Here is a 25,328-nt window from a genome sequence, read left to right as displayed (position 1 = left end):
TGAAGTACGTTTGAGTTCTTAAATACAGGTTTAAGGCAGCCTAAAGTTGTTTACATAAAATGTGCTGCTCTGAGTTTGAATTGTAGCTTAATGAGGAATACAGTTTTTGGTTAGTCTTGAGATCTGAAATCTTCCTACTATTTTTTATTCTCATTAAAGTGATTTTTAATTTATTGAGAAGTAAAAATTGTGTATACTTACGGTGTACAGTATGATGTTCAAAATGTGTCTACAGTGGCTAAATGAAGCTGATTAACATTTGCATTACCTCAGATACTTTGTGGTGAGAACACTTAATAATCTACTGTTAGTAATTTTCAAGTATGCAGTGCATTGTTATTAACTTTAGTCACTGTGTTGTAGGATAGAATTCCTCTTGTCTGATTAAAATGTTGTGCCGTTTGACCAGTATCTCCCCAACCACCTTCAACCCCTAGGGACTCTCTGCTTCTGTGATTTCCGATTTCCACCTTTGTAGATTACACATTTGAGATCGTGAGATGTTTGTCTCTCTGTGCCTTTTTTATTTCACATAACATGATGTCCTCCAGGTTTATGATCTTCGTGATTTCTTGGTTTTCCTTGTGACCTTCTATTTGTCTAAAGTTTCCATAATTTTTGTCTCTTCTCTGGTTAAACTTTGTAGATGAAAATTGAAGTCAGGAGTTGTTTTCTCTTGCCTTCTAGAATAGTGGTTCTCAATTGGACCTCCTTTAGACTCTTAGAAATGATTAAGGATTCCAAAGAGCTTTTGTTTCAGTAGGTTATATCTATCAATATTTACCATACTAAAAACAAAAATAAAATGTATTAATTTATTTAAAAAATCTATTACATGTAAGAACAAATAAGATTTTTGTGAAAAAATATTTCCCAAAAAGGGTAGTAGCATTGTTTTCAATTTGCAGATGTCATTAATGTCTGGCAAAATATGAATAGAAGACAACTGAATCCTCATAGCTGTTTCTGCTTTTAATCTGTTGTGCTATGTTGTTTTGGTTGAAGAATTTGAAGAAAATACAGCCTCTGACAGATACATGGTTAAGACCAATACTTAATAGCCTTTTTAGATCATTGAGGATGTTGTGCTTTAATATGACAAAGCTCAAAGAGTAATAAACTAACCATTCTTAAAAGTTAGCTGCCCCATGTAATCTTAAATCATAGGATTAAATTTGGGGTATGCTTACATAAAACTCTGTTCTGTTTTGTACTTTGGATCTTTTACTCATGCACGATTGGTAACGTCTTGCATTATTTGGAAAGTTCATTACCTGAGTTTGCACATCTTGCAAATGTTGGAGCAGTTTATTGTACAACACCAAAAAAAAAAAAATCACTTAGTATTACCACTGATTAATCAGTCTTTAAATTGGAAAGCTGTTAGGTTCACAGTAGAAAATAGGTTTTTCAAAATCTCAATTTTCACTTGAAATCTCTTATTCTGGAAGTGATAGGCACAACTTAGCTCATGTCTGAGGAAATGTAAGATAGCCATTGTCTGAATAACTAGTTTGTTAGTCATTCTTTCAAGAAAATGATGCTTCTCCTTAAAAACAATGTCTAGTTCAGCTTGCAACACAGTCACACAAATGCTTTTCCGTAAGGCAGCCGTTACATATCAAGATGCAGCCAAAGTGCCTTATGCATATTTCCATTTTGTCACAAAGAATATTAAACACGTGTGTACTCAAGGGTCAAAATTTAATAAAATAAGAATTTTTTAATTACTTTATGAAGAGCAACTGGCTTTTATCTGCCAGTGTGCAGTGGTGAAAAATACCATAACTGCTACTACAAATTGATTCATGCTAAGGGGATAGCTGTTTTACCCACCGCTGCCTTTGCTTCTTTAGATAAATGTCAACATGGCAAAAACAACAAATAACATGTTAGTATTGTTATTAAAGTAGTTTTGATTTCCCAGACTCTCTGAAAGAGTCTCAAGGACCTCCAGGGATTGATAAACCATGCTTTGAGAACCACTGCTTTGGTGTTAATCCACTTTGGAAACAGGTATGGGTTGTCATAAATGGCAGTTATCTAAGAAAGATGTGAGCTGCAGCTATATTTTAAGTTTTGATTTTACTCTAGCCTTTTTTGAACTGTATGTAGGTCTTCTAACTAAGGTAGAAATTAAAATTAATGAGTACTATGTAATCTTATGTTTTAAGATTACTCATAAACGTGCAAATTTATTGTGGGTTAACAAATCCTTTCTTGGCAATAATGTTAAGAATTCCTTTATTTTGTTCACTCAATTTTCACAACACCCCTGTGGTTTTTATCTCGGTGTTATCTTTAACAGATTAATTGAATTTAACAGACTATGTGACCTTCCCAAGTCATGCACTGAAAAGATAAACCCATGGTTTAATTTTGACCAAAGTGCTCCTTACAATATTTCTTTCTACCAGCCATTGAACTATGGCATACTCTAAAGAGAGCCTAGACTCTGGAGTTGGATGGGATTAGGTTGAAAGCCCTGCCTCTCTACTCATTGTGTTGGTATTCTTTATTCTCTCCATCCTTAGTTCATCGGAAATAGTGTTTACTTTATAGAATTACGAGTATTAAATAAGTCATGTAAAACAGATTTCAATGTGCCTAGCACCTAGTATACATTAAATATTGTTTTTCTTTTCTACTTATTCACTATTATTACTTTTCTAAATATTTAATTTTTGTCTCTTTTTTTTCTCTAATGCCTGCTTCCCTCTTCTCATTACATCTTTTTGGAAATATATTATTAGATGCCTAGATAATACAGATAGGATCTTTGTACACTTAGTAGATCATTCAGTTGTTTAAGGAAGATGGGAAGTTGGAGGTAGATCAATATGTCTACTTTAATATGTGGAGTAGGTTTAAAACACCATATTATACATATGCCATGTGTTGTTCAGATTTTCAATTACTGATTCCATTATTTTGACCCTTATTATGTTTTTAAAATGTCCTGTTAGAATCCACAACAGTTGATGTGTCAACAGATGAAGAGGATGAAATACATCACTCCTCGGAAAGTAAGGGTGATCAGGGTTTGTCTTCTGACAGCTCTAGCTCTCTTGGAGAAAAAGAACTTTCATCAGCAGGTTAGTAATTTGTATGATTTTGGTTAAGAATTTTATTTTTAATACAGTGTTTTTGATATAGTTATCATTGATAACAAAACAAACTCTAGTGACATGGGGCAAGTAGGTTATTAATGATGGTTGTCAGAGTGCCCAACTTGACTGCCCATTTTTATTACACTTTGACATGCTTGTAAGTATCAGAGCTAGGATTTAAACCCAGTCTTTTCTAGAGCCTGTATTCTTCTTAACCAGTGTGCTGTACTGGGCGATTGACACTGATACCTGAAAGATGGTAAGAATTTGTCATGGAGGATGTTTCAGGTATAGGATGTAGCATATCTGAAACTCTATAGAGAAGGTATATAATATGTGCAGGAAACTAAAACTAGCTCTGTTTGGCTGAAAGTATTTGGTTGGGAGTTTAAGGAAAAGAAAACAGGAGAGACAAGTTGGAGTCATACTTATGCAGGGCTTAGGCAACCACTGAAAATTTTATGCGGATGACATGAACGTTTTTGTGTCTTAGAAAGATCAATGTAGTTCAGGGGTTGGCAAATCTGGCCCACCACCTGTTTTTGTAAACAAAGTTTTATTAAAACACAGTCCCAGTCTTTCAATTACTTATTGTTTGTGTTTTTGCACTGTAGTAGTAGAGTTAAGAAGTTGCAACAAAGACCTTATGGCCTGCAGAGTCAAAAATATTTATCTGGTCTCTTAGAGAGGTTTATAACTTGTTTTGTCCTTTTTCTGTGTAGTGAACCCTAAGATCCCTTATGAGAAAATAAAGTAAAATACGTAGCTTTGTAAGGGAAACAAATTATATTGAAATAAAATTATTAAAATATATTTTATAAGGCTTGTAATACAGTAGTAAGTGCTTCTTTATTAGCCTATTAAATAACAACAACCAGTAGCTCTGTAACCTTATAATTATTTTTTCTGCTCCATGTCCACAAGGTACAGAAATATTAAGTGATTAAGCCACTATTAAGAATTGAAATCTAATAAACAGTCGAAGCCTTGTCTAGATTCTGGATACAGTGCTATTCAGTAGAATTTTCTGTGGTTTAGAAAAATTTTCTATCTTCACTGTCCATATGGTAGCCAGTAGTCACGAGTGGCTGTTGAGCTCTTGAAATGTGGGACTGAGAAATTGTGCAATTGAGAAATTGAATTTTTACTTATACTTTAATAGTCACATCGGCCTAGTGACTACTGTAGCAAACAATGCTACTATACAAGATGGTGGATTAAACCAGGTGTGGTGGCTCACACCTGTAATCTCAGCACTTTGGGAGGCCGAGGCAGGGGGATCACCTGAGGTCAGGAGTTCAAGACCATCCTGGCCAACATGGTGAAAACCCGTTTCTGCTAAAAATACAAAAATTAGCTGGGCATGATGGCACGCACCTGTAATTCAGGGGGCTTGAACCTGAGAGGCAGAGGTTGCAGTGAGCCGAGATCACACCACTTCACTCCAGCCTGGGTGACAGAGCAAGACTCCATCTCAAACAAACAATCCAAAAAAGATGGTGTTGGTGTATTAAATAGCATAAAGAAGTGATTGTAAAGTGTTTTGGCAGCACTGCCCACCTAAGAAGAGAGGGCATCATTTGAAAATGTATGGGACCATTTTAATAATTATAGTGGCTGAGTTGTTGCTCGCACATAGTGCCCTGGAAGCAAGGGATGATAAATGTCCTACAGGAGTGCAGAACAGTTTGGCATGGTGAATTGCCCCTCCCCCATGCTCCATTGAGAAACACTGATTAAAAATTGAAAACTTGTCCTGTGAGGAACACTGGAAAGTTCAAAGGACTTATTGGCTAGAGAAGAAAAGATGGAGGAATGTGTTAATTTTAGGTGCTGGCATATGGAAGGAGAGCCTTTATTCTGTGCTCAGGTGATAGAACTATTAGAATAATTCAGTGATGGAATACCTGCCTTGAAATAGTCCCTCTAGCAGAGATTGCTTTTTACTAATAGGAGATGATAATTTACCTCTCAGCCCTAGATGATTGTATATCAGATAGGATGATGTATATGAAGAATTATTCATGAGTTGTAAATCTGTAAAAATATGATATATTTATTATTGAATGATATGCTGACCTTATTGATTCATCCCATGTCTGCCCACCATCTGCTGTGTGAGAACCGTTGAACTAGGTATTGGATATGCAGAAACAGGACAGATGGAATAATACTCTTCTCTTCTTTGAACTTTTACTTCTTTATTTTTGTTTGAGAGGTTACCTTTACATAGCACAAATATCTTACTAGTGAGTCCCATTACTTGTGACTTACTAATTAAACCCCACCAAGTCATTTGCAGGTGGATCACTTCCAAAATAAGTATTTCTGTGTCCTTATTCATACACCTGAGTATTTGAACCTAAATGTCTTATCTTAACCCTGCCTACACATTAAAATCCTTTAGGGAGCTATAAAAACATACTTCTGATTAGCTCTGCCTCAGATCAACATCTGAATCTCTGGTATGGAGGCCTGGGTATCAGTAGTTTGTCAAGCTTCTCAGATGACTCAGATGTGTAGCCAGGGTTGAGAATTTTTACCATAACCTGCTGTGATGATTTTGAATCTTAAATGCTTTGGAAGGAGGAAGAGATACCCGACCTTCATCATGTCCCTGACAGTAGTCTATAAATAAATACTAGTCTATAAAAAAGTAAATCACCTGATTTTATATTACTTGTTCTTGATAAATATTTATTGATTTCTAGTGATTTCTTTATTGCTTCATGATTCACTCAAGCACTTTTAATTTTCCCTAGGGCTGATGTCAAGCATATTGATCTGTGATTTCTAAAATCTCTTTTTTTGTTTGTTTTAGACATTGGAGCTTTTGTGCATCTCCAAGTACATGGCATTTTTCTGTTTATTTTTTAAACAATTTGGGTCAATTTGTGGGAACATTTAGAAAACTCACTTGAGCCTCAGTAGCTTGACATCTCTTTAGTAGTTTAAGTGCTTAAAATGGTGAAAATTTCTCTTGCCATTTCTTTAATGTAGTATTTTTCTTAAGAAACCGTTTTTTCGAGAATGAAGATAAATTTCGTCTTAGATCATGCATGAAGAATCTTGTTTTAAATTGTAAGAGTTTATGCTAATGATGTTTATACTGTACAAAACAAAGAAAAAAATAAGATAAGACTCTTAAGAGTTTATTTATGTCATTTAAAATTTTTGACTTGGTAAATGAGCCTGATTATTTTCTTTACACTTTGTAACGTCTCATGTATTCATATGGTGCTCACTACAGAACTGCAGAGGTTGACTTGGCTTTACTCTGTTGCTGTTTGTAGTCTGTTTCTGATTTCTTACAAGTGTGGGTACCCACAGGGAAGGAAGACATCGTAGTATAGTATCTCACTTACTTGGTAAGTCTGACTGGTCTTGTCATTGATTCTTTTAACTTCCGCAGCTCTCAGAAATACTTTAGGAAAATGATGCTTTTTTTCTTTTTCTTAAATGTGAGGAATATTTACTTATATTGGTCTTTTGTTTTTAGTGTCCTCCTCTTTGTTTCCTTCAGTTGAGATCCCAGATGCAGCCTTTATTCAGGCAGCTCGCAGAAAACGTGAATTGGCCAGGGTGCAAGATGACTATATTTCTTTGGATGTAGAACATGCCTCCACCATCTCTGGTATGAAGAAAGAGAGTGAAGACGACCCTGAGAGTGAGCCTGATGACCATGAAAAGAGAATACCATTTACCCTGAAACCTCAAACACTTAGACAAAGGATGGTTGAGGAATCACGTATGTATTTATCAATATATGAAGCTTAGGTTATTTTTCATTAGAATATAATATTATGAGAGAATCTCCATAAAAAATGTAATGTGCTGTCTCACACACATTGATTGTGTTGATATTGGTTTTTAATATCAATTTAGTCCGTGATATTATGACCTCTAAAGGATGTGTCTGTATCAAAATGTTATTATCAAGGAATATGTGTAATAATGGTTATTAATGCCTGACCCTCACTTGATCTTTTTTGACAGGTTAAAAAAAATGTGCAGTGTCTTATTTTCAAAACATTGAAAATGATCATTGTCACATTTATAAATTTTTTTTAACATGGAAGCATCTACAGAGATTTTAGATGTCATGTATTAAAATCTCTGCTATAATAAAAAATTCCTTCACATTTCTCATTTATAATATATGCATTTTACCAAGGTTTTTGTAACCTTAAATAATATTTTTTCAGAAAGAGACTTAGTTCCTTATCAACTTATTTTTAAGTGTTTTGATTCTCAGGTAGTAATTGAGAGATGTTTGGTAAGAAAAGCCAAACATTTCATTCTTTCTCAGTTTTTTGTTTGTTTGTTTGTTTTTTGTGACAAAGTTTCACTCTTGTTGCCCAGGCTGGAGTGCAATGACAATATCTCGGCTCACCACAACCTCCGCCTCCTAGGTTCAAGTAATTCTTCTGCCTCAGCCGGCCGAGTAGCTGGGATTACAGGCATGCGCCACCCCGCCTGGCTAACTTTGTATTTTTAGTAGAGACTGAGTTTCTCCATTTTGGTCAGGCTGGTCTCGAACTCCCTACTTCAGGTGATCCACCTTCCTCGGCCTCCCAAACTGCTGGGATTACATGCCTGAGCCACTGTGCCTGGCTCTTTCTCAGTTTTTTACATTTCTAGGGTTGTAGTGTTTTGAGTGGAACAGTTTAGTGATAAGAGGGCAGGTTCTGGAGTCAGATACCAGGATCCAACTTCCAGCTTCAACATAGTCTTAAGACAGTTATTTAACCTCCCAATATCTGAGTTTCCTAATTTGTGAAATGAGGGCGATAATAGTGCCTTCTTCCCAGAATTATTGTGAAGAATAAGTAACACACGTAAAGTGATACTAACTTGTATATAGTAAGCTCAAAAAATGTTGCCTGCGGCAATTAAATTGGAAAAATATTAAACGTTTACATGTGAACTTTTTTCCCCCTAGAAAACAGATATGAAGAAACAAGTGAAGAAAGTCAGGAGGATGAAAAGCAAGATATTTGGGTACAACAACAAATGAGGAAAGCAGTTAAAATCGTAGAGGTAATCATTGTTTATACCATGTATATTAGATTCCTGTGGCTGCTATAACAAATTACCACAAACTTGGTGACACAAAACTGTTGTTCATAGGGTGCCATACCCTGTTCATTGGGCGCCAGATGTTGGGAACCAGCCCAACCCCGTACGTGGGTGCTCTTAATGACGGCAGTGACGAGGGATTGAGAAAAGGAAATAAAGACAGAGACACAAGAGAAGTTACAGCATGGGTCCAGGGGACGAATGCAAGCGTGGAAAACATGTTGGCCCTGAGCTCTGGGCTCCAAACACTTTTATTATGTGCACAATCTCATTGATCTTATGGGCATGGAAAGGGAGGGTGAAGGAGTAGGTAAGGTAGCCAAGTGGAGAGAGCACTTGAGATCCTTCTAAGACATGCTAAAGGTACTCTGAGTTTATCACCGATTGTTATCACAGTGCAGCTGCATCAGAAGTATAGCAGATGAGGAGCCACCCTGTCTGACCACTCCCAATGCAACAAGGGGCTTTTATCTCCCGAGAATTGAGGACATAGAGCAATTAAAATCACTCCGTATTTTGAGAACCTAGTCAGAGCATGAGGTATTCTGTGATCTCTGCCCTGCAAGGCTTTCCTCCTCCTTGCCAGCTCCCTTCTGCAAAGACCCTCCCAGATCTTGTGAGCAGGAGTCGCCTGCCTTCTCAGAGATCTTTGCATAAGCCCTCTTTACAAGGCCCTTGTGCAGTCTCTATGTTGAGAAGGCATGTGTGAGACCACAGCAGTATCTTGCCTGCTCTGCAGCCACCGCGAAGTGTTACCTGTTGTTACTGTGCTCTCCGATGGTCTTTACCTTAGGCCTTCTGTTGCCACTTAATTTCTAATTAACTGCACCAATAATGTAGCTTAGTTTGGTACATAAACTTCTGTGTACTCTGAGCCAAGCAAGCTTATAATTATTTAGCTAGAATTAACATAGGTCTCCACCTGGCCATCTTGACCCACACAAAAAGAACAGACATTTATTCTCTCACAGCGTGGAGGCCAAAATCTGAAGTCAAGGTGTGGGCAGCACCTTGCTTCCTCCAAAGGCCCTGGGGTGTTGGGGGTAATTTTTCCTTGCTTTTTTCAACTTCTAGTCACTCCATGTGTTTCGTGCCTTGTGCTACGTAACTCCTATCTCTGCTTCTGTCTTCACGTGGGCTTTCTCCATGTCTCTACTGTGTGTTTTCCTCATAAGAATACTTGTCATTAGATTTAGGGCCCACTCAGATAATCCAAGGTCCTTCACTTAATTACAACCACAAGTACTCTTTTTCCAAATAAGGTCATATTTACACTTTCCAAGGATTAATTCATGGATGTATCTTCTGGGAGGCCTCCATTAAGCTCACTGCACTATGCATATTATGTTATTTTTCCACTAGATTATAAATAGCTTCCACTTGAGGGTACTTTTTAAGCTTTAATTTTTTTAGTCATTGACAGTTTATGTTATACAGGTACTTAAAAGTTTAGGCCTCAAAGTTTACTTTTAAATACCTGTTCTGTATAATATATATATATATCCAGTTTTCTTTTGGAAACTGTTTTTTTTTTACTTCACAGTACAACAGAGACATCTCACCACAATAGTATATCTACTTCTACTACATTTTAATGATTTCATAGCAATCTAGTGAATAGATGTATTATCATGTATATATTAAATCTCATTTGACATTTATGTGATTTCTCAGAGAATTTTTTATTGTAGTGAACCCTGTGGTAAATATTGTGCTCAAATACATTATACCTATATTATGATACATAACTGTGTTACATTTCTGCATACACAAATATATTTTTGTGTTTTATTTAATTTTTAAAAAGATGTAAACAAATATCCAACAATGGGGGTCTTGGTACAATACAGTAGGATGGGATACTATGAAGCCCTAAAAATGTTATTAGAAACCAAAGCCCAAGAGGCTGAGGCTTGGATCATTTGAGTCCAGGAGTTCAAGACCAGCCTCGGCAACATGACGAAACCCTGCCTCTACAAAAAATAGAAAAACTAGCCAGGCATGGTGGCACACACCTGTAGTCCAAGCTACTTGCGGTGGCTGAGGTTGGAGGATCGCTTGAGCCCAGGAGGTCAAGGCTGCAGTGAGCCGAGATTGTGCCACTGCGCTTTGGCCTTGGTGACAGAGTGAGACTCTGTCTCATTTAAGAAAAAAACATCGACACTAAAGCACAGATTTGGCCAAGCATAGTGGCTCACACCTGTTACTCCAGCACTTTGGAAGCCCAAGGCGGGAGGATCACTTCAGCCCAGTAGTTTGAGACCAGCCTGAACAACACAGTGAGACCTGAGCTCTACAAAAAATAAATAAAACTAGGCAGGCATGGTGGGGCATGCCTATGGTCTCAGCTACTTGGGAGGCTGAGATGGGAGGATCACTTGAGCCCAGGAGTTCACGGATGGAGTGAGCTATGATCACACCACTCCACTCCAGCCTGGGCAACAGTGAGACCCTGTCACTAAAAACGAATGAATAAATGAATGAATATAAAGTTTAAACAAATAGTGAGCTTTGAAACAAACCTAAGAAACAAAAATGTACTATATTGGGGGTTAAAAGTTGTAGATTTGGGCTCTGAGTCTGCTGCTGGAATATAAGCTCTGTAAGTGTACATTAGAGTTTGCAATCAGTGTACATTAGAGTTTCCCAAACTTTCTCATTCATGGAGCCCGTAGTGTCTTGGTAATTTTATCATGGTGCTTGTAAGTCAAAAGAAGTACCAAACAATTGTATTCATTAAGTAGTTAAGTCCAAAGAATTTTACATAGTTTATGTCCTAAGAACTAACCATTTGGAAAAATAATACAAATAAATTGAAGGCAAAAAATTTTTATTATTATTTTGAGACAGAGTCTCGCTCTGTTGCCCAGACTGGAGGGCAGTGGTGTGATCTCAGCTCACTGCAACCTCCACCCGCCTTGGTTCAAGCAGTACTTCTGCCTCAGCCTCCCTAGTAGCTGGGATTACAGGCATGCACTACCACACCTGGCTAATTTTTGTATTTTTAATAGAGACAGGGTTTCACTATTTTGGCCAGACTCGTCTTGAACTCCTGGCCTCAAGTGATCCACCTGCCTTGGCCTCTCAAAGTGCTGGGATTACCAGCATGAGCCACCGCACCTGGCTTACTTTATTTTTAAATAACCAAAATTTCTTACTAATGAGATGTGTGCTCCTGTTAGATATTGCATGACTTTTCAAACCTTGGAATCAGGTTGGACACTGCCACTCTCATTTCCATATTGACATTCACATAATACTTATTTTATTTCATAGCATCCTCCCAAAATCAAGCTCCACAAATATGACTTCATCAAAAGGAATGAAACACATTCTTTTTGTTTTTGTTTTTGAGATAGTTTCGCTTTGTTGCCCAGGCTGGAGTGCAGTGGCATGATCTCGGCTCACTGCAACCTCTGCTTCCTGTGTTCAAGCAATTCTTGTGCCTCAGCCTCCTGAGTAGCTGGGACTACAGGCACACGCCACCATGCCCAACTGATTTTTTTGTCTTTAGTAAAGATGGGTTTCACCATGTTGCGTCAGCTGGTCTCAAAACTCCTGATTTCAGGCAATCTGCCAACATCAGCCTCCCAAAGTGCTAGGATGACAGGCATGAGCCACCATGTCTGGCCATATGGAACACATTTTCAGGTAACTGTGAACTAAGAGCTATTAGTCCAGCAGATGTTGAGTATTACATTGTTTCCCTAAAATATTTAAAATGTGTCACTATACCCCTTTGAATTTGCTAGGATGCCTTTGCACACAGTTTAGGAACCACATTATGCATTCAGTTTTGAATTCTGATTTCCTTGCTTGACATATAATAAAGTACCTTCTCTTTTCTTTACATAGTTATAATAACCAATTTTTTTTTTTTTTTTTTTTTTTTTTGAGACGGAGTTTCGCTCTTGTTACCCAGGCTGGAGTGCAATGGCGCGATCTCGGCTCACCGCAACCTCCGCCTCCTGGGTTCAGGCAATTCTCCTGCTTCAGCCTCCTGAGTAGCTGGGATTACAGGCACGCGCCACCATGCCCAGCTAATGTTTTGTATTTTTAGTAGAGACGGGGTTTCACCATGTTGACCAGGATGGTCTCGAGCTCTTGACCTCGTGATCCACCCGCCTCGGCCTCCCAAAGTGCTGGGATTACAGGCGTGAGCCACCGCGCCCGGCCAATAACCAATTTTAATAGCTTCATAATATTCACTGGAGTCACTGAATCATAATCTTATTAACCATTCTTTATTTTGGATATTTTTAGGTTATTTGCAATCTGATTTTTTTTCTATTAACATAATAATCAGTGAAGATTTAGTTGTTTTTCCTCCTCTCCTTTCTTTTGTTCAGATGTGTGTTTTTGAACTATTCCTTTCTAAAAAGTGCCAAGAATTGTATTACTAAAGAGATGAACATTTTTATGGCACTTAGTATATTTTTCTCTATTGCCTTCTAAAGAAAACAGCTCAATCTGTAATGTCTCCAATATCATGGGAATATTTTACCATAAACTTGCCCTCTTCAACTATAAGTATATAATTGGTGAAAAGGGAATCTCACACTTGATTTGCATTTTTATTACTTATATGAGTACATTTACTGATTCCTTTATTGAAAATCCATTACGTATTTGCCACTGTATTACTTTCCTGTGACTCCTTTAACAAACCACCACAGACTTAGTGGCTTAAAATAAGAGAAGTTTATTCTCTCTGAAATCTGGAGGCCAGACGTCCAAAATCAGAATGTTAGTAGAGCAACCCTGCTTCCAGAAACTCTAGAAGAGAATCCACTACTTGACTCTTCTAGTTTCTGGTGACTGTTTGCATACCTTTTCTTGCGGCCACATCACTCTCTGTTCCATCTTCACATCTGTGTCTTCTGTTGTGTCCTAAAATTCCCTATCTCTTAGAATGGTACATGTAATTGTATTCAGGCCCTATCAGGATAATCCAGGCTACACACCAAGTCTCAAAGTCTTAATTACATCTTTTGCCGTATATCGAACATGCACATGTTTTTTGTGGGGTCACCATTAGCCTGCTACAGCCACTTACAAAGATATACAACCTTTGCAGGAAGGGAGACAGCTAAACAAAATAATTATAGTGAAATCCTACTGGTTCTGTGAGAGAACTCTCTGCAGGGTCCTAAGGTGGCACAGAGGAGCAAGTGGGTGGTCAGTTTTATAGGAGGGAAGGTAAATGAGCAAGTTTGAGAAAGCCTTTACAGAAGTGGTGATATTTGAATGGGTCATTGACTGTAAAATATCAAGAATGTTTGGAGATTTGTAGATATGAGTAGTGCTGGATGGGAGGCTTGGTGAGAACTGAAATGAGAAAAGATGATGCTTCATGGAAAATATAAAAAGAGTAGCTAAGCCAGTGAAATTGGCTAAATATCTGCTTGATTTTTTTCGTGTGTCTTTGTCTAAAACAAAGGTTCTTCAGGATCTTTTGAACATTCCAAGCATGGTGGTGATGAGCTGTGATTAGACAGAGAACATTAATATAGAATATACCATGTTATAAGTTAGGAGTGCAATTCTTTACAAGGAACAGAAAACCCAAGTAAGAATATCTTAAAGAAAAGTAAAAACTTTACCTACAAACCCTCCCATGGACTTCCATTTAGTTTTCATTGACTGGAATGGAGTTGAAGTTAAATAGATACTTCTATCATGGAAATAGGTGTTAGGTCAGCCAGACAGGTCTGTCTACCCCACAAATTAATATTCACAAAGGATTGTTGTTTCTTCAAAAACTGGGTGACTTTCTGAGAATACATTAGACGATAACCAAAATTAGCCTCAAAACTAAGCTTTTTAAAAAATGTGATTTTTAGAATTTGTGAATTTTAACTTCTAAAATGTAAAACTGTGAATTTAAAAACATTTTATTGGGACCATGAAAAATTACAAATGCATGGAATTCTTTAGCTTGAAGGGACTGTGGATCATCCCTTTTCATGTATTAATGTTTATAAGGTAAATTGAATGGTTTTTTAAAAATCTATGGGTTTTTCTGTTTGTTTGTTTTTAGGAAAGAGACGTAGATCTTTCCCATAGCTGCGGATCTTCAAAAGTGAAGAAATTTGATACTTCCATTTCATTTCCACCAGTAAATTTAGAAATTATAAAGAAGCAATTAAATACTAGGTGAGTAATACTCATTTTGAAATTTACATTTGTCCTAGATATCTAATAGTGAAGATATAGCATTATATTCTTTTAGATTATTAAGTTTTAATATTAAACAGACTTGTAGGGAAAAAAAAAGGATCTCCTGTGTTACACTAACACAATTGATTACATTTTTGTATACAGTAGTCCCCCCCATATCTGTATGTTTGCCTTCTATAGTTTCAGTTATCAGTGGTCAAACCATGGTCCAAAAATATTAAATGGAAAATTCCAGAAACCATTCATGTGTTTTAAATTGCATGCTCTTCTAAGTAGTGTTATGACATCTCAGCTACCCTGCTTCATCTTGCCCAGGATGAGAATCATCCTTTTGTCCAGCATCTTTTTGTTCTGTAAGCCAACTGCCTGTTAGTCACATAGTAACCTTCCTCGTTACCAGATGGACTATTGCAGTATCACAGTGCTTGCGTTCTGGTAACCTTTATTTTACTTAATAATGGCCCCAGAGTACAAAAGTACTGTATGTAATATATAAATTAAGCTTCATCATAGTTATGTATGTGTAGGGGAAAAAAACAGCATATATAGGCTTCAGTATTATTTGCATTCACTGGGGGTCTTGGAACGTGTCCCCATGATTAAGGGGGTACTACCCTGTCTTTTTTAGTCTTTATAACATACTTTACATGGTTAAAAATCAGTAAATACAAAATTCTACTTTTTTATTTAATATGGTTTTAAGCATTTTTATTACCGAATAGCCTTTAATTTTTTAAAAAACTGTCATGTTTGTCCAAGTAGTTGTTATATCGTAATTAAGTATTTCTCTGTTGCACATTTTGATCTAGAACAGGAGTCAGCAAGCGTCTTTTTTTGTAAAAGGCTGCATAGTAAATATTTTAGGCTTTAAGGGCCAGATGATTACTGTTTTAACTGCTCAACTCTGTGTTATAGCATGAAAACAGCTATAGACAATATGTAAACATATAAGCATGGCTATTTTCCAATAGAACTTTATTTACAAAAACAAAGGATGGGCTAATAATTTGCCAAGCCCCAGAATACAAAGATAACCTTGCATGAGAGATAGAAAAGAGCTAGCAGATAATTGATTTATAGTAGCATTTTATTTTATCTGGATACTTTATTATATTTTTTATTAACTAAGTTTTTCATTTTAAAAAGACCATACACTCATGATTAAAAAATAAAATAACCAGTAGAAAGGATATACAGAACAAAGGAAATTAACCTTTCTAGAGGAAACCATTCCTATTAGTTTCTTTCTTTTCTTTTTTTTTTTTTTTTTTTTTTTTTCATTTTTTAGACAGAGTCTTGCTCTGTGGCCCAGGCTGGAGTGCAGTGGCATGATCTCAGCTCACTTCAACCTCCACCTCCCAGGTTCAAGTAATTCTCCTGCCTCAGCCTCCTGAGTAGCTGAGACTACAGGCGCCTGCCACCATGCCTGGCTAATTTTTTTTTATTTTTAATAGTGACGGGGTTTCACCACGTTGGCCAGGCTGCTCAAACTCCTGACCTCGGTGATCCACCCACCTCAGCCTCCAAAAGTGCTGGGATTATAGGCATGAGCCATCATGCCTAGCCACTGCCAGTTACTTATGTTTTCTTCCAGAAGTGGTCTGTATGTATAGCTTTACAAGCACATATATGCTTATGTATTCCTCTGTTTTTATACAAAAAAGGAAACACATCGTATACCCTTCTCTGTACCCAGCTTTTTCCATGTAGTATTTACTTAAAAGTTCACTGCTATAGTCAATATTTTACTTAATTAAAGTATTTTATTAATAATGCCTACTATATATTATTATCTTGATTAATTTCTTAACTCTCACTGTCCTTTATATAAAGCGAAGAAAGATTATGAAAGATAAATGCAAGAAAAGTTGAAGAGAGAATATTTGGCCTAAGCAAGTGCTAAAGGGGTTTCCTCTTTTATTGTGGTGCTCTTTGCTTGTCAAGTCTAAAAATCCAGATTTATATGATTGTCAGTTTCCTTGGTGGTCTTTGAAAATATTTGCATTAGATCGCTACTTTTAAAAAATTTTGAAAAATTTTATTTATTTTTTTTAATTTAGATTAACATTACTACAGGAAACTCACCGCTCACACCTGAGGGAATATGAAAAATATGTACAGGATGTCAAAAGCTCAAAGAGTACTATCCAGAACCTAGAAAGTTCATCAAATCAAGCTCTAAATTGTAAATTCTATAAAAGCATGAAAATTTACGTGGAAAATTTAATTGACTGCCTTAATGAAAAGGTACATATCAATATTTATATTATTTCCTTTGTTGGAGAAAACCCTTTACCACACAATTAAGAAAAGTCTAGCCAGGCACGGTGGCTCATGCCTGTAATCCCAGCACTTGGGAGGCTGAGGTGGGTGGATCATGGGAGATTGGGAGTTTAAGACCATCCTGACCAACATGGAGAAACCCTGTCTCTACTAAAAATACAAAATTAGCCAGGCATGGTGGCATGTGCCTCTAATCCCAGCTACTCGGGAGGCTGAGGCAGGAGAATTGCTTGAATCCAAGAGGTAGAGGTTGTGGTGAACCAAGATTACACCACTGTACTCCAGCCTGAGCAAGAAAAGTGAAACTCTGTCTCAAAAAAAAAAAAAAAAAGTCTGAAGCCTAAATCACACAATTGGATTCCTTTCTCTAGTATTTTTCCTACACATTTTTAACATAAGATGATACTAAGCATTCTGTTAATGTTGGATATTCAAGTTTTTTGTAGTTATTTTATTATTATAAGTAACATTGTATGAAATTTTATATGTAAATTTTTGTTACATCTGTTTAAGGAAAATCCCTTAAAAATGAAGTCAAAGAAAATGAATTAATAAGTCTAAATATTTTCAAGACTTATGAAACATTGCAAAATTGTCCTTCAGAAAGGTTGTTCCAGTTTTATTAGTTTACTAGATTAGGAAGAAATAAATTTTGTTTTCACATATCATATTTTTATCTCAAGCAAACTCTATGGTTTTCTTCTTGTGAATTATGTTTGTCGTCTTTGTCCTGTTACCTTTTTGGTTCTTAGTGGAGATTTTTCCTTTTTCTTTTCTAATTTTCTTAGAGTATGAACAATTCTTTGTAGCTTAAAATTTTTTAATGCTTTATCTTACTTGATGTAAACTTTCCAGATTTGTCTTTTGAATTTGTTTGTGATGGTTTTTCTTTTAGCATTCAGATGTTTTGAAATTTTTGTTTTTAGTTTTTGTTTTATGCATACTAAGTTCTTACATTGGGGCCTTCAGTTGTCCGTTTTTAAAAACAGATTAACCATTTCAATTAATTATACTCTACTTTCCACATTATTTTTATTTATTTTTTGGGGGGTGGCAGAGTCTTGCTCTGTTGCCCAGGCTGGAGTGTAGTAGTGTGATCTTGGCTCACCGCAACCTCTGCCTCCCAGGTTCAAGTGATTCTCATGCCTCAGCCTCCCAAGTAACTGAGACTACAGGCATGTAACAATACACCCAGCTAATTTTTTGTATTTTTAGTAGAGACCGGGTTTCACCATGTTGCCCAGCTGGTCTCGAACTCCTGAGGTCACGAAATCCACCTGCCTCAGCCTTTCAAAGTGCTAGGATTACAGGCCTGAGCCATTGGGCTCGCCCACATTATTTTTTATTTATAATTGAAATGTTGCTAAACAACGGGATGCTTTGTACCAATTGTTGTTTTAAGTTAGCTATCTTCTACTATCACTTGGTACATGCTTTTTGAAGTATTTATTACAATGTAATTTTCTTTCTTCATTAACTCTTGAAGAAAATTATATGTTAAAATTTTGTCATCCTGTGCATGAATGTATTCATAGCAGCAGCTGTGGAATATCAATAGAGTGGGAAAAATTGTTGCTCCCCAAAATACGAGAGTTTCAGTTTCAACTAGTCTCATTTCTGTATCACATTATAGCTTTCTTACCTGTCTCTGGTTAGTTTTTCCTCCATTCCTCAATTTTTCAAATTTCAGCAGCTTCAAGTGCCCCCACCTACTTTCCACACCCTAGGCCTGTGAAAACATCCACAGTCTTCATTTTCACCTATTCTTCTAGCTCAGAAAAAAAAGATCTTCTATTTCAAACTCTTATCCATGTTCCTGACTCCATCCATTCGGTTTCTTTTTTTTTTTTTTTTTTTTTAGATAAGAGTATTGTTCTGTTGCCCAGGCTGGAATGCAGTGGCGCGATCTCAGCTCACTGCAACCTCCCCATCCAGGATTCAAGCGATTCTCCTGCCTCAGCCTCCTGAGTAGCTGGGATTGAAGACAGGCAGCATTGCATCTGGCTAATTTTTGTATTGTTAGTAGAGACAGGGTTTCACCATGTTGGCCAGGCTGGTCTTGAACTCCTCGCCTCAAGTGATCCGCCCACCTCCCAAAGTGCTGGATAATAGGCATGAGCCACCACACCTGGCCTGCAACTGGTTTCACTGTCTCTGATATTTATAACAGTTCCGGTAGACTAAGTCAGTTTTCTGATTTTTAATATTAAAAGTATTAACAGCTAGGTATGCTGCATACAATGTTTTATAATTGAGATGTGATAGTATTAGGAATGTTTCTTTGTATGAGAATTGAGCATATAAATATGCTTATGTATCTTCTAAGTATTACCTTTACATATATATGTATATATATTTTATTACTGATTACCTGCAAAATGTTACTTGTATATGTATTTCAGATTATCAACATCCAAGAAATAGAATCATCCATGCATGCACTCCTTTTAAAACAAGCTATGACCTTTATGAAACGCAGGCAAGATGAATTAAAACATGAATCAACGTATTTACAACAGTTATCACGTTAGTGTTTTTCATGTTCAATACAGTTTTTTATTCATTAAGCTAAATTATGTGAATAATACAAATATTTTTATAAACATTTTTTGTGTGTATTTTCCCACAAACCCTTTACCCACCAACTTCCAAAAACTCAACATATTTAGAAATAGGACTTAACAATGTTTTAAATTAAGTCTAAGACTAAAAAATAAACATTACTTCCTATTATTTACTATTTCAGGCAAAATATTTACATAATCATTTAATGAATTTTTGAGATAAGTTCATGTAATTCTGTAAAGTCTATCAGAAATCTAACTTAATAGTTTAAAATCCCTTTCAAAGATTGGTTCTGGTGAGTTTCAATATAGATTTATCTTTAGGATCTCATTATATAAAATATGAATATCTCCTTTTTTTTCCCCACATTGATTATGTACTTTCAGAGATATCTTCCTTTGATTAAGATGCTATCAGGAGATAGTGAAAGACCATAACCAAGTAGCTAATAAATGCAAAGGCAAAGTGACTTTCAGTGAAACACGCGACCTTAGTGGATTGTAAATAATAGTATCATATATTAAAATAAGAAATAATGTGACTAGAATACAGTAGTCCCTCTAATCTGCAGTTTTGCTTTCCACAGTTCCTGTCAACAGTGGCCAAAAATGAATGAGTACAGTACAATAAGATATTTTGAGAGCTACCCCACATTCTTATAACTTACATTGCAGTATATTGTTTCCATTGTTCTACTTTATTGCTATTGTTAATCTTGTACTGTGCCTAATTTGTAAGTTAAACTTTATCATAGGTATGTATATAGAGGGAAAAACAAATAGGGTTCGGCACTATGTGTGGTTTCTGGCATCCACTGAAGTTCTTAGAATGTAGCCCTGCAGATTAGAGGGGACTACTGTATTGGTAAAGCCAATATTTCTTGCATTTGGCTATGGAAAAAAGTAGTAAAAACTACTGGAAAAGAATTTGAGGAAACGAAACTTTGTGGAAGAACTTTGTCACTGTTTTCAAGTGCCAAACATTCACCAGCCAAAGTACATTTTTAGGCTAACGAACCTCATGCCTGTCAATATTGCAATAAAGAGTTAACATTGAAATTTCATAGCATAAATTGCAAAATTTTAGTATATTTGTATATTTACAAATGCATATATGTTTATACATCCATATTACCTTCATTTTCAAAGCATTTCACTGTTTTCTTTTGAGAATTTGTAGTATGAAGTCACTTTTATTTATTAACAGACAAAGATGAGACATCCACAAATGGAAACTTCACAGTAGATGAAAAAACTCAATGGATTTTAGAAGAGATTGAATCTCGAAGGTAGCTATATAAAATGAAGATTTAAAGAAAGCATCATAGAGCAAGTACTTTTCACTACTTAAATATAATTAACCACATGGTATCATTAACCATACCTGATGTGTATTATTAATTTGTGAGAATAGTAGAAAAGCAAAATTCAATAAAACTATCCTTGACTGCTTTAAAGACATGCTGGTATATTTGAATCAGTTAAAAGGAATCGGTAAAATGACATTTATCAGGCTGGAGATTGCTCGTTACTAGAAACTGGTCCTAATTATATTGCTGCCCCCTCTTCAGAATATGGATAGCTGATGGGAATGTCTTATAAGAAAACAAAAACAAAAAAACGGAAAACCACCAAATGAAACTAAAAATGTCAAAAATATTAAGAAAATTGTACGTTGATATGATAGTATATTTCTAGCCATTTAAAATAAATGATAAAATTACTTATTTTCAGCAAGAGGTAAAAAAATTTGTTTTGAAGCATTTATTTTCAGCAAGAGCTATTTACTTTTTGTTATTTTTGGTTTGTCGAAAAATATAGGACAAAAAGAAAACAAGCAAGGGTGCTTTCTGGGAATTATAACCATCAGGAAGGAACATCTAGTGACGATGAATTGTCTTCAGCAGAGATGATAGACTTCCAAAAAAGCCAAGGTCAGTTACCAAGTTTCTAATATATCATGGTTTGAGTTTTGAGACTATGAGAAACACTTTGCTGTGATTGCCCTTAATAAGTAAATAATCTATATGAAACAGCAGGGCAAATTCAGGAAAAATAAAACATATTTTTCCTCTGTAAGACTCTTTTCCTACCTCTGAAAAAATGGAGTAAAATGAAGGAGGGACATTGTGAGTATTCTTGCATCTTCATAGTTTTTTCTGTTAGACTTTCTCCTATGACTAATGAACATCTTCATTTCTTTACCACACATACTTTGTATATTATTTTTAATTTAAAATATTATGAAAGTATCTTCTCATCTTTTTAGCATGATATGAAGATAAGATGCATATAGTTGAAAGATTCTGGACTCTGGAGTTAAATAAATTTGGATTATAAGGGAGATTTTATTCTGTGTAATCTTAGACAAATTTCTTGTTCTCCCTAAATTTGATATTGTTTTGTCTGCAAAGACGTAGGCTATACCTGTATGGTAGGAAAGATAGCTATGATGGTGAAATGAGATAAATATATTTCTGTTGGCATATAACAGGGGTATATATGGTAGCTTTTATTAGTGTTGATATTATTACTTTGTTGCTAAAATGATTTTTTAATAAAAATTTATGTTACTATTAAAGGGCAAATTTTAGCTCAGTTGATTGCAGTCCTTCATGGCCGTGTTTTTAAGGAAGCAGACTTAAAGTTCACAACTTAAAGTGGGTAAAGAGACTTATTTTGCTTACAGGTGACGTTTTACAGGATCAGAAGAAAGTTTTTGAAGATGTGCATGATGATTTTTGTAACATTCAGAATATTTTGTTGAAATTTCAGCAATGGCGAGAAAAGTTTCCTGACTCCTATTATGAAGCTTTTATTAGTTTATGCATACCGAAGCTTTTAAATCCCCTAATACGAGTTCAGTTGATTGATTGGAATCCTCTTAAGGTATTTATACTTAACATGTGAAAAATTATCCTGAATATATTAGTTACTTAAATTCCCTTAGTGTTATGTTAACTATTAAATACCTTACCCTTAGGGTTGGAGCTGAAATTTAGAGCTTTGGAACAATAATCAGAAAATGTGTGCTTTAAGCTACATTCCTATATTCTTGGCTCTCACTTGATTTTTAGACTGAGGCAGCACTAAACATCAGTAAAGCAAACATATTTTTTTTTAGCTTCTTGTATATTAAATTTAAAATCTTCCCAAAAAGTATAAGGTACTGTTGGGTTTGGGGAAAGTAGATATAAAAGCCTTGTTTCAAGAATTCTTAAGTTGGAGTTGACATACTGGAAAGGGTTGCTTAGGGTTGCATTGAGGAGGTTGAATACAAGACTTTGAAAGGTTTATGGGATAAACAGGATGAGACAGAAAGGGAAAGGTGTTTCATAAAGGCATAAAGGGAGAAATATTAGTTCAGGAGCTAGAAATTGCACAGATATTTAGATCCTAAGTTAAGAAATATAAACTCAATTCACTGAATTTGACTGTCTACAGTAAGAAATAAAAGAAATATGAACTCAGCAACTGCCTACTGTGTAACAGGACCTTTAAATCACATACAGATTACATATTTATGCTTACTAGAATTGAAGGGGCCAGAAATAAACTTTGCTTGAAGTGGATGGATTTTTTTAAATAAACAAATTCCATGACTGTTTCAAGTGCCTAACAAATGTATATTTTGCTCCTAGCAGACTACTTGCCATGTGGTAGGCTGTAAAGGCTCTGGCACACACTAGGTAGTTGTTGAGTGTTTGTTGTGTGATTGAATGCATGAAATGCAGCTTCTTGTTATGTTGCTTAGACACCCTGTCTCAGTCATGCTGTCCTGCCATCCTGCCTAGCCTTGGTGGTCTAGTGTTACGATAGTGAATTAATCTCTTCTGATCTTTAGAAAAGCTCTGGTAATTATTGAAAAAATTAACTATTTTAAAATACACTAATTTTGAAGGGTTTCTTTATAACTTCTATAATTTTCTTTGTAAGTTGAATTCCACAGGTTTAAAAGAGATGCCGTGGTTCAAATCTGTAGAAGAATTTATGGATAACAGTGTAGAAGACTCAACGAAGGAAAGTAGTTCAGATAAAAAAATCTTGTCTACTATCATCGACAAAACAATTGTTCCCCGACTTACAGGTACTGCATTGTAACCTTGATAAAATTAAATTATTTTTTAACAGAGTATGTACTGTTACCTTCTGTTATGTTCACAAATTTTTTTTCAGAAGTTTTTAAACACAAGGAAATGTTATGTGTAGTAAAAATCAACAGATGTCAAATTTAAGCTGGTTAAAAATTTTTTGTTTGTACGGGTTGTTGGCCACGAAACTGCTAATACTCATACTGGTTCTAATCCTCTTCTGACTTATCATCAGCAATTCCAGCAGTTGATCATTCTTTCTTCCTAGAAACACTGTCTTTACTTGGCTTCTAAGATACTACACTTTTAGTTTCCTGCCCACCTCGCTGGTCTTTGCTGTCTGCTTGTCACCTCTTTGACTTCCAAGTGCCACAGTATCTCAGGATTCAGGTCACTTACCTTCTTTTTTCTATTTACATTTAGTCACTTAGTATTTAAAGTCAATTTAGTGTTTGTGGCATTCCTGGCTGCTTCAGTCATTTTTTAGCACACTTCCATCCATGCTACATGTGTCTTCTTTTTCCTTTCACTTCTCTCATCATGTTTCTTTTCCTTTTCTTTAAAAAACATTGCTTTGGCTGGATGTGGTATCCGGCACCTGTAATCCCCGCAATTTGGGAGGCCAAGACAGGTGGCTCACGTGAGGTCAGGTGTTTGACACCAGCCTGGCCAACATTGTGAAACCCCATCTTTACTAAAAATACAAAAAATTAGCTGGGCGTGGTAGCAGGCGCCGCAATCCTACTCTGGAGGCTGAGGCAGAATAGCTTGAACGTGGGAGGCAGAGGTTGCAGTGAGCTGAGATCGCGCCGTTGTACTCCAGCCTGGGTGACAAAGGCTAAAACTCTTTCTCAAAAACAACAACAACAAAAAAGTTGCTTCATTCCACTTACATCTGCCACTAGCATCTATAAGCACTTAACATTAATGCTTGTGCTTCAGGCAAGCAAAGACAAGTGAAGTCTTTTGTTTTACCTGTGTACTTGATAAGGATCCGTTTCACTATGTCACTGAGAAAGAAGTTTGACAGCAAAGACTGCACAACTCTATTAATTTTTTGTGTGTTCGTTTTTGAGACAGTCTTCCTCTGTCACCCAGTCTGGAGTACAGTGGCATAAACATTGCTTACTGCAGACTTGAATTCCTGGGGTCAAGTGATCCTCCTGCCTCAGCCTTCCAATTAGCTGGGACTCCAGTCCCATGCTAGCACAGCCAGCTAATTTTTAAAAGATTTTTTTTCAGACAAGGTCTTGCTATGTTGCCCAGGCTAGTCTCAGGCTCCTGGCCTCAAAATATCTTTCCCCTTAGTTTCCCAAAGCACTGGGATAATAGGGGTGAGTCACCATGCCCAGCCTAGAAGCCTGAACCAGTCAGCCTTATAATTGCTTCTTAAGCAACTTGATTAAACTTTAAAAGATTTTGACTGGGCACGGTGGCTCATGCCTGTAGTCTCAGCACTTTGCAAAGCCGAGGTTGGAGGATCGTTTTAGCACAGGAGTTTGGGACCAGCCTGGGAAACATGGTGAAACCCCATCTCTATTTATAAATTTTTTAATTAAAAAAAAAAAAACTTTCAAGATTTTATTTCAATGAACCTATGGTGCAGTTGTGGGGTGTATTAGAAAGTTACTGTTTTTAACTAGCTCTACTAATGATAGAGTACATGTGCCTCATTTAAGCACTCTGCTGAAAATAATCTAAATACTTATGATGAAACGTCACACAAATAAGTAGCTTTGTGAGAAATTAACACAGACTGAATCCCGATAGTGGTTGAATTCTACGTATATTTCAAAGATAGCACTAACAGAATGTACTAATGGATGGGTTGTGCAGCAAGAGAGAAATCAAGAATGGTTCCATGGGCCTTGGCCTGAGCAACTGGAAGGACAGAGGTGCCATTTCCTAAAATGAAAAATTCTGAGAGGAGTAAGCTTACTGGGGGGAGCTATATTAGAAGCTCCATTTGGGACATGTTGAGTTTGATGTAACTGCAATCTAAGTGGAAATGTCAGGTCAAT

At 36.1% G+C, this 25,328-nt stretch overlaps 1 protein-coding gene across 6 annotated transcripts in view; it reads left to right on the top strand.

Annotated features, from left to right (window-relative positions):
• GCFC2 (GC-rich sequence DNA-binding factor 2) overlaps positions 1 to 25,328 on the top strand; it is a 53,792-nt gene that overhangs the window by 901 nt on the left and 27,563 nt on the right. For 4 of the 6 annotated variants that reach the window (XR_004258289.1, XM_032243469.1, XM_032243466.1 and 1 more), the window contains exons 2-12: positions 2,967 to 3,095; positions 5,208 to 5,246; positions 6,634 to 6,858; positions 8,053 to 8,150; positions 14,230 to 14,345; positions 16,430 to 16,616; positions 19,055 to 19,178; positions 20,424 to 20,505; positions 21,038 to 21,150; positions 21,906 to 22,105; positions 23,153 to 23,303. Coding sequence is in view for 5 of the 6 variants with exons in the window: in XM_032243469.1 (XP_032099360.1) it covers positions 2,967 to 3,095; positions 5,208 to 5,246; positions 6,634 to 6,858; positions 8,053 to 8,150; positions 14,230 to 14,345; positions 16,430 to 16,616; positions 19,055 to 19,178; positions 20,424 to 20,505; positions 21,038 to 21,150; positions 21,906 to 22,105; positions 23,153 to 23,303 (1,464 nt within the window). In the remaining variant the exon portion in view is untranslated. Of the gene's footprint in view, positions 1 to 2,966; positions 3,096 to 5,207; positions 5,247 to 6,609; positions 6,859 to 8,052; positions 8,151 to 14,229; positions 14,346 to 16,429; positions 16,617 to 19,054; positions 19,179 to 20,423; positions 20,506 to 21,037; positions 21,151 to 21,905; positions 22,106 to 23,152; positions 23,304 to 25,328 lie in introns of all 6 variants that reach the window. The other 2 variants (XM_032243468.1, XM_032243467.1) reach the window with 2 other exon arrangements.

The sequence above is a fragment of the Sapajus apella genome, unplaced genomic scaffold (genome assembly GCF_009761245.1).
Source record: "Sapajus apella isolate SASKATOON/1434 unplaced genomic scaffold, GSC_monkey_1.0 scaffold52, whole genome shotgun sequence".
NCBI lineage: Eukaryota > Metazoa > Chordata > Mammalia > Primates > Cebidae > Sapajus > Sapajus apella.
The sequence above is the reverse complement of the archived record's forward strand: the minus strand, read 5'-3'. Positions and strand labels throughout refer to the sequence as shown.